Raw genomic sequence first — 16,605 nt, 5'->3', positions numbered from 1 at the left:
GATGGGAGGGCCATCAGGGCTGGCCGGGGGGACATTTTCTGAAGGTCTCCTCCTGCCCTAATACCCTCAAGTTTATACGTGTGCTTTTCCTTCTCATTGGTACCCCCCAGCCTCTAAATCTTCTCTTTGCAATTATAATGAGAGCTGCCACGTCTCCTTATTTGGTTGCTTCTTTAATATCTCACGTCATGCCATGCCTATGGAAGGTGCTCCACAGATGCTTCTCTGAATTATCCCCTGATAAAATCCCCACGGTGCCGGAGTTCCAGGAGGCAAATGGTGCTTCACTCTGCCTTCTGCTTTCCCACGGGGTGTTGGCAGCAGCACAGTCGCCCGGCAGTCGTGATTGGTTTGGGGATAACTCAGCACAGATAAGAACACTTAACTGAAGCCAAAGGACAAGGAAGATTGAATGTCAAGTAAATTGGTGCCCTCCGTGTGTTTTATGTCCTGTCCTTGCAGCCACTATGAGCACACCAATTTCTAAGTCAAAAAACAGTAGGTCTGATGACATAAGCGTAGGCGGGCTTTCCATCAGCTCCTCGAAAAAACGCCACAGCGTGCATCTAAAGCCCCTCCTGCCTCATTACCAAGGGGGCGAAGGGGCAGATTCTTACTGCTCCCCTGGAGTCTATCATTTGTCCTCTGTGACAGTCCCTCATCCCGTCTGCTGAAAGCCTGAAACATGCCGGAGCTGCTGAGGACACGGCAGCTCCCTCCTGGGAAGGACACCGGCTGGAGACCGGAGTGGCCTGCTGTTTCTGCACCGCTGAGCACGGGCCCTGCGCAATGAGCCTTCCTGTGCCTTCCTGCCAGGGCTAAATGTTCCGGCCCCGTCCACTCAGGCGCGTGCTTTGGCCTCTGTACTTACGACTGTTCCTATTAATTGCTGAATACTTTCTAAGATGCTTCCTCTCACCATCAAGCAAGATGCATAAGCACTGGGAAAACTGTGCTGTCAGACAGCTGATCCTGCAGAGGAGAGCTGTAACACAGTCCCCGGGAATGAACTCTGCGGCCAAGACTGTTCTACATCTCAGTCTACACATAAATACAAACTACAGACCAGCATCCCCCTGAGTGACTCAAGGTGCTTACGCAAGGGAGAGAAAGGCCAAGTGCTTAGGAAGACCAACCCTGACCAAGTTCATTTTACATCATGCTTTTCCTCAAGTCAAGGAATGCCTTCTATATACTTCATTAAGACTGCCTGGAAAAAAAGAGGAGTGTAACTAAAAATATCCATGTTTTTAAACAGCTCATCACAGTACATTGCCACATTGCTTCCAGATCACGGGTGTGTTTGGATGTGACAGTAAACAAACCCGTTCAGGGCGTATTTTGTGACAGGGTTCTCCTAAGTGTCCCAGCACATCCAGAGTGCATACAAATGTGCTCCCAGTTTCCCTCAGAGATAAACACATCAGAGCATGCGCACCTCCAGCTGCGGGGAGCCATGGACTCAAAGATGAGCACTCCCCTGCACAACCAGGTGGAAGAAGCAGCAGCCCACCCAGAGCCACAGACTGGAAAAGAGATGGCGCACAGGCTAAACATGGACAAAACTCCCCTTCAAACAAAGAATCAGTTCACAGCATTGCAGGTAACTCACACACACAGCCATTAACAACGCTCATGGGACGCTGGTGTCCCCAGGGTCTGCAGCAGGTGGCAGTGAGGACCCCAGTGCTGATAGAAGTTGGGGGATTGGCATGGACTCCCATGGTGCCAGCTGAGGCATCATCATAGGCCTCGACTCCAAATTGGCACTGCTGGCCAAGCACCTGCTGAAGCCACTGCCTGAGGATGAGCAGATCAAGACCTGGCCCTTCCTCAAGGTGGTGTCCCACCTGCTACCCTTCTTCCCGTGCCTTGGGGCCCCCGGGTCTACGCTAATCAAGGTGGACGTAAGTGGCAACATTACAAAAATCAAAGTTGTGTACCCCACTGACCCGGCCAAGTTCTTGACCCTGCAGAACACCTTGGAAGCAGAGAAGAAAGTGTACGGAGCAGAGTGGCCCAAAGTAGGGGTCATCCTGGCATTGACGTGGCTAAAAAGAGGCCTCCGTTTCATCCAGGTCTTCCTTCAGAGCGTCTGTGATAGGGAGCAGGACAAGACTCACCCAACCTCATCTGCACCGACAGGACCAAGGCCTAGGAGTCGGCCCTCGAGAAGCACCAGGGCCAGATCGATTGTGCAGAAGATCTTCCAGGCAGCAGCATACGCGGCACCCTGGAAGTCTGACCTCCTGAAAGCGTCCCCAAGGGCCAGGACGTGACAGAGGCAGAGTGCCTGGAGAAGGTATGCCTTTTCCTGGCCACTTGCATGGTCACTGCTGACATCATCTATGGGATGTACACCAAGATGAATGTGGAGCTCAAGCACAAGGCGCAGGCGTGCCCAGCGGCAGTCACACCCAGGCCACCCACTGCCTCTGCATGCAGCCACTTGCAGAAACAGACAAACCCAAATCACTATGAATCAGGCTGGTGGGCAACCCCCAGCTTGTGTTCCCCACAGCAGCCCAGAGTCTGGCCAGGGTCTTTAGGGGATGGCCCTGGTTTTTTCAGTCATTTTGGGGGTCTATATTCGCAAAGCAATAAATAACAATCCTTCTTCAGAATCACCTTTGAATTTCACAACAGCACAGACTGACTATACCTTCATGTCAGTGTGGTAAAAATCAATTAATGTTGCTAATAAATCAACTCCTAGGGTTTTTTTATTTGCTCCCCCATTCAGAGCATAACTCTGGGGGAGCCCTATCATACACCTCACTTTGAAAATAAGCATATGTCCTAAGGATCTGTATCCATGATGTCCTAGGTATTTTAAGGACCACAGGGAATTTGATTTGCAATTACATGGGACCCCACTATGGGATTTAAAAACACACACACACACACACACACACAAACTGGTGAGTGTTCTCGTGCGGCTGCACAGCTCAGCCTCACAGCACCCGCTCTTTCTTACTGTCTTTCTCCAGACAGGTTTTTATAGCTGGAAGCATTCTTCTACATAATTATTTTCTTCAGGGATGGCTTGTCCAACCTAAGAAACTACCTACCGTGTGTATTCTCTCACGGGGGAGACCCAGGAACCGCCTTGCTGCCTTAACTGTTCTTCCTGGCGCTAAAAAGAGCTGTATTTTTTAGTATTGGGGTGAATAAAGGAACCCCCAAAGAATTGATGTATGTTAAAATCCAGTGAGGAATAATTGGTGATTTTTATGCATAAACTAAATAAATCTCTATTTTGGGATTTTTAAAAAAATGACCATGGACAAAAATGCCTCCATGAACTGTAGTGCTTGACTAAAATCCAAGATAATACTGAAGATGCTTAATCAGAATATATGAAATGTCTGTTCACAATTACTGTCCCTTAATGATTAACTGTTCAGTTTTCTTTTCTGTTAAGCTATTGTGCTTAATCCATAATCTATAGCTATTTTATCTAATGTACAGATTGTTGATACTCCCTGGGCAATCTGTTTTTTAAAAAAAATAAGAAAGAAAGAAAGAACTTATATGAATAAGACTGCATTCAACAGGGAACTAAATGCCCAGGAAAAGGAGATAATTTACTGTAGGAACTGCATTCTCTCCCTTACTAATTCCATTACCATTTCTGAACCATTAACATTCTCAGATCGAGAGACTAAGATGGGAGGGAGCAAGGGCAGGGCAGAGGAGTTGGTAAAGGATTTGAGAATTTCCATACTAAAAATGAAAAATGTAGAGAAAAGGCACGTTTTCCTTTTCGATGTTCATGCTACACCCAAAAAATCCCGCGGCTCCCCTGTGCTACCTCCCTCAAGGTCATTTATCAGCAGCACAACAACCTACGTGCTTTTGTAAAAGAACAAGCCAGGCCTGGGGCTGCCAGATCTCCAGCCAGCACCCACTTATCAGAGGTGCTGGTGCAGCTGACAGACAGCCGTCAGGGCCACAGGCTCAGCATTACTTTATATGTGCAGAGGCCCCCTTGGCCGTGCACGACCTCGGTGCCCATTAAGTATTCTGATAACACCACCTCCCCAAGCCTGGCTTAACGTTTCAGCCTGCAGGAAGCCCCGGAGTGCATGGAACCTTCCAAATATTCTAGCTAATTTTAACCCTATGGAGCTTGGGGAATACGAATTTTAAAATGACACAGTAGCCAAATATTTTGCCACCTGAGCAAAAGATCTCGTAGTTTTAAGAAACATCTTTAATATTTTTTTAAAACCTTATAGACAGTTTTCCATTAAATAAAATAAAACACACTGTATTGCTGGTAGGGTTCAACTACTCCCCATGAGCAAGGTGTTAGTGAACAGGTCCTGGGCCGGCACCGCCTCCACACGCCTTCCTAACGGTGCAGAGCAGGCAGCGTGAGGCCAAATGGCTCGCCTTCTGCCGTGTACCCTGGGTCCCCTCCTTTCCAAAGGCTTTCCCCCGCTTAATACAAAAACGAGTGCAAAAAAAAAAAAAAAATAGAAGAGGACAAAACAGTCCCTTTCAATGTGACTATTTTCACACCTAAAAGTTACTGTACGGTTAATGTTTCAAAATCTAAACATCTCCATGACTTTCTGTGATTGTGGAGGTGACTGTAACTGGGAGTTCACATCTTTTTCCCCGTGGAGGAAAGAAGCGGCAGCAGAAGCTGCGGCCCTGGAAGGGGCTGGGGGAGCCCTGTCGGGGAAAGAGCCTTCGGAGAGGCGGCTGGAGTGGAGGGAAAGGCTGCGCAAACGCTAACTAGGTTATTCTCTGCGCGGAGGCAGAGGCTGTTCCCGCTGAGGCGAGCAGTGCCTCCGCCCGCCCGGGAAGACTCTGCAGCGAGCGCGGAGCGGCGAGGACGGAGCGGTGCCAAGACGCGCTTACGGAGAAAATATGATTCTAGTGCGGAGCCCACCTTTCCCGGCTGCCACCGATGTGAAGATTCCGGGCAGCCCCCTGCCCTTGCGCACAGACGGGCACACGCACACACACAGTCTGCTGCGCTCCGCATCGAAAAGCAGCATTTGGGGAACGACACGTCCGCGAGGCCCCCGCCTCCGCACACACTGGTTTCCCGGCCCTTCCACGTTCCGCAAGCGGTAACAGCACCGCGGTCACGGCGCTACGGCCCAGCCCGGGACCGCGGTGGCCGCGCAGGCGACCCTGTCCCCTGGCAGCCTCTGCCCTGGGGAAAACCTCCGGCAGCGTCCTGCGTCTCCTCCCGGCGGCCGCGGCGCTCGCTGCACCAAGAGGGCGAATCCCAGGTGTGTGGGAGCGCGGAGCCAGCCCGACAGCCCGAGACCCCTGCCCCCGCGCCCACGGCCGCGCCGCTTGCCCGTGAGGTCCCAGTCCGAGGACCGGCTCGCCCAGACCGGCCCCCTCCTGCTCCCCCGCGTGGCTGCTCCGCGACGCCGTGCGCCCCCGCCCGCCGTGCTCCGTGCCTCGCTGTCCACACGCGCGGACACGCAGGCTGCCTCTCTCCCAGCAAGCACACCTGCACCGACGTAAAGGCCTCTCCCCCACTGCGTCCCCCACTCAGGCCCCCCACCCAGACCCCTCTGGGGCTGCCTGGCTTTCTTCCCCGGGGGACACACGCGGCGCGCTTACAGTCCGCAAGAACTGGATCTCGTCCTCGCCCTCGCCCGCATCGGCCATGGCTCCCGCCTGCTGGCCCGGCGCCCCTCGCACTGTCCCGGCTGATGCTCCTGCTGCTGCTGCGGCCGCCACTGCCCACAGCCGGGTGGAGGGGCTGGGAGCCGGGTGCCGAGCGCGGGCGGCCCTGCTGCACCGCGGAGGCGGAGGCGGTGGTGGCGGTGGCGGCGGCGGCGGCGGCGGGCGGGGCCTCCCTACGCTGAGCTGAGGGGGACGCGGGGATCCGCACCCGGCGCGCCCGCAGCGGCAAATGCTCGGCAGGCTCCCCGGTCAGAGAGTGCGCTCGACCGGAGGCGGGTTGGCGCGCGGGGGCGGAGCGGGGACGGCGGGAGGGCCGGCCCCCTGGTGGCAGGTGATCCGCAGCCGCTCCCCGCCGCCCGAGCCCGGGCCAGCGCCGCGTACTGGCCGTGCCGGGTATCGGGTCGGGGCGCCCTGGCTCGCGCAGTTCCTTCCACCTGCGCCTGTGGAGCCCAGGCTATTCACTTGCCCCTGGGCCCTCAAACCCCGTTCTCGGAGTCTCTCTTCCTCGAGGGGCTGCGACAGGAACTGCCCCAGCACTGCGGGGTGCACGGAACGGCTAATCTCCAAGTTAAGGTTACCTAACACAGTTCTTTACACTTGGATTGCCTCTACTCCCTCTCCACGTGAGAACTCCTCAGCATCTAGTTTCTGGGTGCCATGCTTTCACAGGTGAACCGTACAGCGTGCACGGTGCTCAGATGGTCCACAAAACACTCAGCAGACGGCTGGCGGGCCGTGCCCGACACCGTGATGCAAGGCGGGCCAGAGGCGCGAGCCGCCGTACAGCAGGCAGGTGCACTGAAGGACGCGGTAACTAACGCCTGTACCTCTGAGCCACTGACAGCTCCAGACGCAGACTTGGGAACCCATTGTCCTCACTGTAAAGCCGGGAATTTCTGAAGAAATTCGAGCACTCCTCCGCAGATTTCAACACGGAGCTCTCGCAATCCCACACACCATGGCCACCAAACGGCCATTTAACCAACGGCTGGTCCGAGATAACTCGGACAAGAAAACATTTATCTCTCGTTTCTAGTCCGCAACCGTTCTCTTTAATATACGGAAAAATAAGTGTGCGCAAAGCAAAGGTTCCGATGTCGGACCTACCAAGATGCCGCATTGCCTACCCTGCACATTTTGCAGCATCTATTAGTTATTAAAATCCATCAGTGAGGTCTATGCAGTTTCCATTTCATTTTCGGCTTTCATTAACTTTACACTGAGTGAGCTAGTTTGCATGCTTTCAGTAGCATCAACACCATCAAGGATAAGTCTGTAAAGACCCTCCCTCCTGGTACGACTTATTAACTCTCTGTCCTGTTTTATCCTGGTCATCTTACCTAAGTACTTGAACCATGTTTGTGTATTGACCCACGACTAACCAGTTCTTTTTTATTATTTGTTTTTATTTATTTATTTTTAGAGAGAGGGATAAGGGGAAAGAGAGAGAAAAACGTCACTATGTGGTTGTCTCTCACGCGCCACCAACTGGGGACCTGCTGTGCAACCTAGTCATGTGCCCTGACTGGGAATTGAACCAGTGACACTTGGCTCGCAGGCCAACGCTCAATCCACTGAGCCACAGCAGCCAGGGCTAATCAGTTCTTAAACCACTATAATTTGACTTGTTATCCTAAGCACCTCGGTAGGGTGCTCACGGCAGACCCCAGGCTCCACAGACAGTGACTATTTTCTGAAACTGGCTCAAAATTTATGTTAAATAATTTTATCTTTCCAACTTAGGACATATCAAATTGACCTTTTCAATATTTTATGCAGAGCTATTCATAGTTTCTTATTTAAAGCAAACACTCATTCTGTGTAGGAATTATTCCATTCTACCCACATGGTAGGTAAAATAGTATAAAAATCGAACTCATCACTTTTCATTTTGGCATTTTTAACCAGGCTTTAAACTTCTCTGATGAGTTATATTTATTATTTCTTTAATTCTCTCGACATAAGTGATATACTTGCTAAGGCTTAGGTACCAAATGACCGTTATTCCCCATGTACAGTCTGACAGCAAATAGACTTAAAGCAAAGAAGTTTATAAAATACACCATTTGTGTGAACTTTAACACACAAAAATAATGTAGTATGAGGTTTATAAATCTCTAATCTGTACTAAAGTATAAAAACATTTGAGAATGATACATAGTATTTGTTTTTCTAATTTTTGTCGTTGTTGACTTTTTAGAGAGAGGAAGGGGGACATACAGAGAGACATCAGTCTGTTCCCCTTATTTATGCATTCATGGGCTGATTTTTGTATTTGCTCTGACCCAGGATCGAATCAGCAACTCACAATCTTGGCATCTCGGGATGCTCTAAACAGCTGAGCTGCCCAGCCAGGGCCCATAACATTTATTTTTAAAAGTGTTACCAAATCCAAGGGGCTCACCACTTGGGGTGCTCTATTGAAGAAGAAGACGTGATTGTCACAAGGTAGTTTTATTTACTTGCAACAGGTAAAGGAGATGGGGGATGAGCATCCAAAGCTCCATCTCTAGAAGGGAGAGTAACCATTACTTATATACTCCGTTTGGTCATTTATACGAGGTGGGGCCCAAAAAACCTGGAATTTACTTATTAAAAATTGTGTATTTATTCTTACATGTTTAAACTTCAGTCATCTTCAAAGTACTCTCCATTTGATACAATACTCCTATCAAGACTTTTTTTCCACCACTCAAAACAGTTTTTGAACTCATCGATTTTGATGTCTTTTAGTGCTTCTACCATTTTTTCTTTCACCTCTACCATATTGGCAAAATGTTTCCCTTTGAAAACTTTTCTTCATCCAGGAAAAAAAAAAAAAAATGTCACTCCAGGCAAGAATGGGAGTCATGCCATTTTTGTTCAGAAATTGCTGAACACTCAGCATGGTATGGGCAGATGCATTCATAAATCACCCATCATGAAACAGGCAAGTGCATTGAAAGAGTCTTCAAAAAGTTCACTGAGGCCAAATGCAGCCTCTCACAACAATGCCAGCTAGTACACTGATACAGATGGGTTCCTAGAACACTCACCTAGCAGGTGAAGCCTGTACTATGAGGGGTCTGCCCTCTAGAAGATAATTCTGTTTTTTGGGGTTCCCCCTTTCATGTATCCTGTTTACAGCTGCATCTATAAAACACTGTGCCACATTTTAACATTTAGAAAGAATAGCACTGAGTAAGAACCACCCAGAACCTTGTCCTACCTGGCAGAGGGAGAACTGAAGCAAATAGAGCCAAGGGCTTCGTTTGTGGTGAACTTGTGGATGTCATATTATTGTTGGTACTCTGATATTTTTTATATAGTTTATAATGATAAAAGTTGAGGTAATTTTTATAAGAAAACTACCTAAGCTGCTACATGCTATAGGAATATTTTAGTTACAGTATTTTAAAAATTTGACTGTTTGGGTCATTTTAGTTTATGTATGATTTTCTAGTTTTTTCTGGTGAACAGTTGTAGTAAGAAAAATTGTTTTGACTGGAAATGACATAGAATGATAGGATGAGAACTAACTCAATTTTAAATATAATTTTAATTGAGAAAAATATAATTTAGGTACAGTTTAAAGTTTATGTTCAATGTCTAATTCTTATTGTAGAATTCAGCTATAAGGGATTAGCAAGTATTCATTTTCATAGCCACAAAACTATAGTTTATAGAATAGAAAATATTTTATTTACTTAGAAGTTTCATAAGTATCCATTACTTAATATCTATTGATTTTGTAATGTTTATTAAAATGTTTCTCTTTTGTAAATACATATTACATATAATAGTTTACTTTGCTTTTCACTACTGATATTTGTCATCTTAATATTGCTTTATTGGAATATTTATATTCAACAAATGTTGTGCTTCCCACAACACTCTATTTTAAGGTGCTGTTAATCATAGTATAAAATAGTTCAGTGGATGATATTTCCATATTTTTAGTCCAAATTTTGGAAGTGTTTTCTGTTTATTACCAACTTTATATCCTACAAGAGAGGGAAAGAATTATTTTCCCTTTTTTATTGGATTTCTTAAGTTGACATTGGTTAACAAAATTATACAGGTTTCAGGTGACAATTCCACAACACATCACCTGTACACTATCGTGTGTCCACCACCTCAAGTCAGGTCTCCTTCCATCACCATTAACATTTTTTTCAGTAGAATTTTCTACAGTCATCTAATTCAGAATGGGCCGGCACAGCCTGCTGTTAATTTAGCAGGTCTCTAGACCTCCTTACACAAGAAAAATTAAAAGAGACGTAAGATTTTTCATGTTGACTCACGATTTACTAAACCGGCCAATGACGCGTATGAGCATTAGAACATTCTTCTGAGAGGATTCTGCAGAAAGTCAATCAAAATACACAGTGTTGCTATCAAAGACTTAATGCCTTTGGAACTATCATTAGGTCATTATAAAGTTGGGGTTAAAGAGACCCTAATATTTGGAGATTTAACCCATTCTGTGTCAACCCAGATTTTCAGTTTCAAACCTCCAGGAAAGGTTTAATTGCTTTTCTTCTTATTCCATTTCAGGACTTAACAAACCAAAATTTTAGAAAATTCCCATTTTATTTACATCTTTATTACAGGTATTCTAAAATACTCTCGCCCTGCTGTGCACCTGAACTAGAAATAAATGCCAATAGCTCCTGGGCACCGACCACAAGCTGAGCCTGAAGCTCGGGCTCTGTGTTCAGGCACGGTGGTCCGGAATGACGTCAGGGAGGAGGGCTAAGATGAGGCTGATGATACAGGCTCCTGTACTGAGCGTTTACTGCACTCCAGGCACATTGTTTTGTTTCTTTTCGTCTTCACCCAATGCCATTTCAGAGAGCAGGAAACAAGGCTTGGAGAAGTGAAGTGATTTGACTGACGTTACTCCGCTCTGCCTGGTGATGAGGGAACTCAACCTGAGCGCTGTCATTGTGCCACCCCTCCCCCACCCCCGCGTGGTGCGCACAGAGGAATCTAGACTAGCAGGAACTAAAAAGGGCTCTGGCAGCCCCAGGAGCTTTGTTCCTGGTTTCCAGCCAACTCTCGGGGTCCTGCGAGCTCTGGGAATGCCAAGTGAATTCCTGAGAAGGAGACGGGATCACTGTGTGCTCAGAACTGAGATGCAGTCCCTGCCTGCCCCCAAGGCTGCAGGGGAAAGCAGTTTTTCAAGACTGGAAAGTTACACATCAGTATCTTATCAGCTCCCTAAGTGATCTCAAAATTATGAAGCCCCAAACTATAATTAGTCTTCTGATGTCCAGGGTCGGGACTGAACTGCACATGATCCACCTCTTGGGTCAGCAGAGCCCTTGGCAGCACAGATAGGGTTGACCCCACCTGACTGAAAGCTGGCTGATTAGCCCTTTCTCCACTGGGAGGGGTGTTCCTGGGCAGGGTGGGCTCCCCAGAGACATCTCCAACTCAGGTAGCTTTAGCGACCTCACAAGCAGCTCACTGTGCTGTCACATAGCCCAGGGCAGGTCTTTCTCCAGGTCTGCCTGTTTCTACTGTACCACACGCCACATCGGAAACCTAATTAATCATCCTCTCTCACCCCTCCCTATTAGGGACCGAATGTTGGTGTCGCCTGCCCCAAATTCACGCATGGAAGCCCTAAGCCCACTGTAGTGGTTTGTGGAGGAGGGACCTTGGGGAGGTCCTTATGGTGAGATGTGATGACGGCGTTAGTGCCCTCGTAAGAGGAGGAAGAAAAATGATCACGCGAGTACTCTGCGGGACAGAAGAAGAGGCCCTAGGGTGACGCCTACCATGTGCGCACCATGATCTTGGATGTGCCACCTCCGGAACTGCGAGAAAAAAGTGGCTGTCGTTTAAGTCATTCAGTGTACAGGACTTCGTTATTGCAGCCTGAGCCGATGAAAACCTTTCTCACCGCCACCTCCCAACAAAGGTGTCTTTTTATGGGTAAAAAATGTCTGCCCGACTCTTGTCCTTATGTCACTAACTTTGTAACTAATGATATCACCGAATTATATCCCTGACTTCGTAACTAATATTTCTGGGTTTTGCCCTTTTCCACAGTGAGTCACCTTCCAGACTCGTCCAGAACAACCTCCTATAACAATGTTTCCGTCTCGTTACTTTCCTGCCCAGGGACCATGGACACCATTGAACAATGGCTCCGAGACACCTGCCAATACTTTCTCAATATTTATTGCAAGTATTCCCTTGTTTTGCCCCCAAACAAAGCTACTACTGTTCCTCAGATAAAATGTGTGCATTACTCAACCATACCTTTACTTTTGTTATTTCTTCTGCCACCTAGGTCCACAAAATCCTGTCAAAATCTGTTCCATTCTCCAAGGTTCTGGGCCTTGATGACTCTCCCCAGTTGATCCCTCCCATGGATCACAGCCCTTCATCCCCCATTTCCCAGGACTATTTTAGTCTAAGGGTACCCCCTCACCAATGCAATACCCAGAAGCAGAGACCATTGACCTCCTGCCAGCATCTCATTCTTCTTGGGTGTCACTTAGAAAATCTTCTCTCCGCGGTGACACTTTGCTAGTCACTGCTACCATTTTGTGCATAACTTTCCACTTTTGTTTCCCTTCTGAGAAAATTTAATTTTGAAACACCATTCTTTTTTCTATCACTCCTCCCACATGGCGGTCATTACTTGACTGCAAGGTACCAACCACCTCAATGTGCTTACAACTCAAAAGTAACCCCAAAATCTTTGTGAACTCAAAGTCTGTCCCGAATAGAACCGATCTCTCTAATGCCATATAGCATAGGACATGAAAAATTCTTTAACTCACTCTTCTTTCATCCATTCTTCCAACAAATATTTATTGAGCACCTACTATGTGTCAGGCTTTGTCCTAATGAATGAGGCACAGGCCCTATGCTTATGGGGCTTATTCTAGGGGAAGAGCAGGCTTACACAAATACCTACGCCAGGTGCACCCAGTGCTATGAGGAAATATAAAGCATGACAAGGGGCTAAGAGTAACAGAAGGGGCCATTTTGCAGGCCAACTGGACAGGGACAGGGGCGGCATCTCGGATGAAGTTACATGGCAGCAGTGACCTGAATCAAGGGAGGGAATGAGCCCACTAGCTGTCCACAGCAGAAGGACTGGTGTGCAGACACACTGAGGTCAGTTCCGTGTTCCACGGACAGCGCGACGGGCAGTGAGGGGAGCGAGCAAGGGGGCAGGAGGCGGTGGGCAGCGACATCAGGGAGGCGGTGGGTGGCACCAGTGGGCACACCATCACCGTGTTCAGGAAGAGGGCCTTGTGTGCTCAGTCTGGTTAAACCAGGCCGGTTGTCTGTACATGTTAACGTCTAAGCCAACTCTCCACGCTCAGAGTCCTGGCTATTAGGAATCTTCCCCTGGGTAAAAATTCTCTTTATCTGTTGAATTTTGCTAGGAGGTCCGACCTGAGGAATTTTATTTACTTGCTGTAACGCCAAGGCACCCTGCCTTCCACCAACCTGGCTATTAACTTGGCAAATGGCTAAAGTCCATGGACCCCTGCTCTCTGGTCGTGTCCCAGAAACACAGTGGGGAGTGGTCAGAAGTGCAGGCTTTGAAGTTAAACAATCTCAGTCCCAGGCCCTTCTTGCCATTTACTAGGAGCTTACCTAACTGTCCACACTGTTTCCTCACATATAAGACAGGCATAATTACAATACCTCACAAGACTGCTATGAACATTGAATGAGATAACAAATATAACTTGCAGAGAACAATACCTGGAATAGGAACACACTCTAAATTGTGTCTGCATTATCCCAATGTGCCAAGGTTGAGGGTTCGATTCCCAGTCGGGGCACATACAAGAATCAACCAATGAATGCATAGGTAAGTGGAACAGGAAATAAATAAATAAATAAATATATATATATATATATATATATATATATATATATACACATATATATATATATATATATACTCACTCTTCCTCTCTAAAACCAATAAAACAAAACAAAAAATTGCAAAGACAACAGACGACAGTGCTATGGTCCTCCTCTGTCTTGGCTTCAGCTCATGCACCAGAGTCAAAGTCAGCAGAGTGAGTGACAAAGACGCTGCCATTCCAGAGAGAAAGTCTAGAACACTTGCGCAGGAATCGCAGGACAGTGCTGGAAACTGATTTGAAGCCCTTCGTCCTTGGGGGTGTAGCAGGATACAGGGGGAAGTGGCTGAGAGATGATTTCTTTGGAGAGAGTTGAAGTGCTCTCCTGCTCCTGAGCCTTCCCTCCAGGTCGGTCCAGGGAAGAGGAACGTGTCCCCTCCCCTCAAGACCTCAGAGTCCACAGGGAGACTACTCTGGAGCCCCTTGGAGATGTGTGTCTGACTCACGCCTGAGAAAGGCCAATCTGAGAGGCCGTCCCTGGGGACAGGGCCACACGGGGCAGCTGTATCCACAGACCACGGACAGAGGTGTTTTCCTGCAGCTTAAGGTGGTAAAGGAGCCTGCACACAGGGCTTCCTGCGGGGTGCGGGGGGCAGCCACACAGAGGCTGGGGTCCTGAGGGTAGAAGCGGGGGTGGGAGGTATCTCTGCTAATAAGGAGCTGGGGGGGGGGTGCAAACCCTGGAGAACCTACTGAGAGAAAGACTCTCCTATAAGGATCTGCCAAAGGCGAGTATCTTAACTCCATTCTTCCTTCCGGGACCCTCAGAGGCTGCAGGGTGGAGCTGCAGGCCCACCTTGGGCAGTGGGAGGTGGAGGAGAGTTGCTCCCCGTGGCCCCAACTGGGGCTTCTCAGTCAGGGGGTCCCATCTCTGGGACAGGAGCCACTTTTTGTAGGGAGTTTAAAATCATGACTGTGAAACTGGGCTAAACATTTCCGTATTGAACCAAGACGATTTCTGTGACTAAAAGGGACAGGAGTGGCCTCTAAATTGTGGGCCCGACATTTCATTCTTATGGACCTTCTGTGGTTTTAAAGGAACAGTGACAGAAAGAAATAAAGCTGCTTTTCACATGTTCTTATTCAACTGTGATCTTTCAACAGAACAAATGCGCAAAGATGCTTAACACACAGACTTCAGGAAACACCAGGTCCGACAGGGAAAGGGGTCTAAAGCAATTATAACCCGACATGCTGAAAGAGCTACGGCTGTGGGACGTGGCCCGCAGGGAGACAAAGGTAAGTGGAAGCCGCAAACCTTTGTAGATTTTGAGGTAGCGCTGCCCAGAATTAAATGTGAATTTCAGATACACAATGAACGAATGTTTCAGTGTTAGCGTGGCCCGGGCAATATCTTTATTTGCTAACTCTGGTAAGGCTGTGCTCCTGGGACAGAGATTGGCCCTGGAATCCCTCTTATAGATGTGTGTACTCTGCCCTCCTCATTGCTCTTGCTTTTCCTGGACTTCTTCCTGGTTCCACAGACACACCTGGTCACACCTGAACCACCACACACCTGCCACTCACCTGGTGTTCCTTGTAACTACTCACAGAGAAACCGGGATCCCAAAGAGTTGTCTCAATAGAAGGTCTATGCTGGAACTTCTAATGGGTTTATCTCAAATACCAGCCACTCCACCCAAGCCCTGGAATTATATCCAACCAAGAACCGCACCCACCCCTCTGCGGCCACAGACAGCAGGTAGTCAAATACGACACCTGAACAGAACGGACAGCTCCCAAATTCTTCAAACCCCTCCTTCTTTTATTTTTTATCCTCACACAAGGAATTGCTTATTGATTTTAGAGAGAGGGGAAGGGAGGAAGAGAGAGATGGAGAGAAACATCACTGTAAGAGAGAAACGTCAACTGGTTATCTCTCAAAAGCACCCTGGCCAGGGATTGAACCCGTGACTTCAGCATGTGCTCTGACCTGGAATCGAACCCAAGACCCTTCGGTTTATGGTACAACGCTCCAACCAATTGAGCCACACTGGCCAGGCAAACCTCTTTCTTGAGTCTTCTCCCAGCTCAGGTAATGGTGCTCAGTCAATTAGGCTGAACACAGACTGCATCCTTGGATCATCTGTCTTTCCTCACTTCCTACATCAGATTCATTGGCAAATCCCGCCTCTAAGTATATTCCAATTCTGGCAGCCCTAACTCTGCCCCTGTTGACACCCTGGTTCATGCCTCCAACCTCTGTCCATGCTGGCATCCTGGTCCACACCTTGGGCCTCCATCCATGTCAGCATCCTGGTCCACACCAGCATCCTGGTCCACACATCAGCCTCTGTCCACTTCAACAGCCTGTCCCAGTTCCCATGTTGCCCAACAGACACTTATTTCTTGCACCCCGCAGCCAGGGAGGGGGTTTTTCCGAATGTACATTGTCCTGTATTCTCCATCCCTTCCCCCCCCCCATCACCCACACCCCTCTTTGCTGACTGCACTTGGCCTTGTCTGACTGTTGGCTGGGCCAGCGTCACCCAGGATGTGTCCTTATTCTCCTCCAGCACCTTTCCTGATGCAGAGGTTATGTTTATCAGCCTAGAGACATCTGATTACCTTTTCAGAAATATGTAACTGATTCTTTTTATTGGTATCCACACCAAAGACTGTAAATAACTAAGACTTGTGGATACATATGACTCAGGTTGTTTTTCCTTATTTAGATTTGGTTTATGCCTCCAAAGTAAAACCACATAGAGCTGTTCCAACATAGATACATGGATTGAAGGGCAGATAAGTAGAGAGTTTTTTAAATGTCTCCACACTGTAGGTATCATTTAAAATCAAATTTCTATGTCTACCTAGAAAGTAGACATACTTTCCTATATATATTTCATGACTAAGACATTTAGTCTATTTCAATTTTCCTTTATGAACTTTGCATTACTTTTCTCATTTTACCTACTTTCAGCATTTTTTCATATTCCTCCTAGTAAACTGTCCCACTTTCGTTCTTGTAGGATTCTCATTTTTATTTTATGTCCTAGAAAGTACTTTGCTTAGTCAATTCATTTTCATGTTACATTTTTCTTTTTCCATATATGGA

General features: G+C 47.8%; 1 protein-coding gene across 1 annotated transcript in view; it reads right to left on the bottom strand.

Moving 5' to 3' along the window:
- Window positions 1-5,777, bottom strand: part of RYR2 (ryanodine receptor 2) — a 550,937-nt gene extending 545,160 nt beyond the window's left edge. The window contains exon 1 of the mRNA XM_090263510.1: window positions 5,596-5,777. Within this exon, the coding sequence (XP_090119636.1) occupies window positions 5,596-5,643 (48 nt within the window). The 5' untranslated portion in view covers window positions 5,644-5,777. The remainder of the gene's footprint in view (window positions 1-5,595) is intronic.
- Window positions 5,778-16,605: the final 10,828 nt, after the last annotated feature.

Source organism: Furipterus horrens, unplaced genomic scaffold, assembly GCF_987537825.1.
Source record: "Furipterus horrens unplaced genomic scaffold, mFurHor1.1.pri manual_scaffold_15, whole genome shotgun sequence".
Lineage (NCBI taxonomy): Eukaryota > Metazoa > Chordata > Mammalia > Chiroptera > Furipteridae > Furipterus > Furipterus horrens.
The sequence above is the reverse complement of the archived record's forward strand: the minus strand, read 5'-3'. Positions and strand labels throughout refer to the sequence as shown.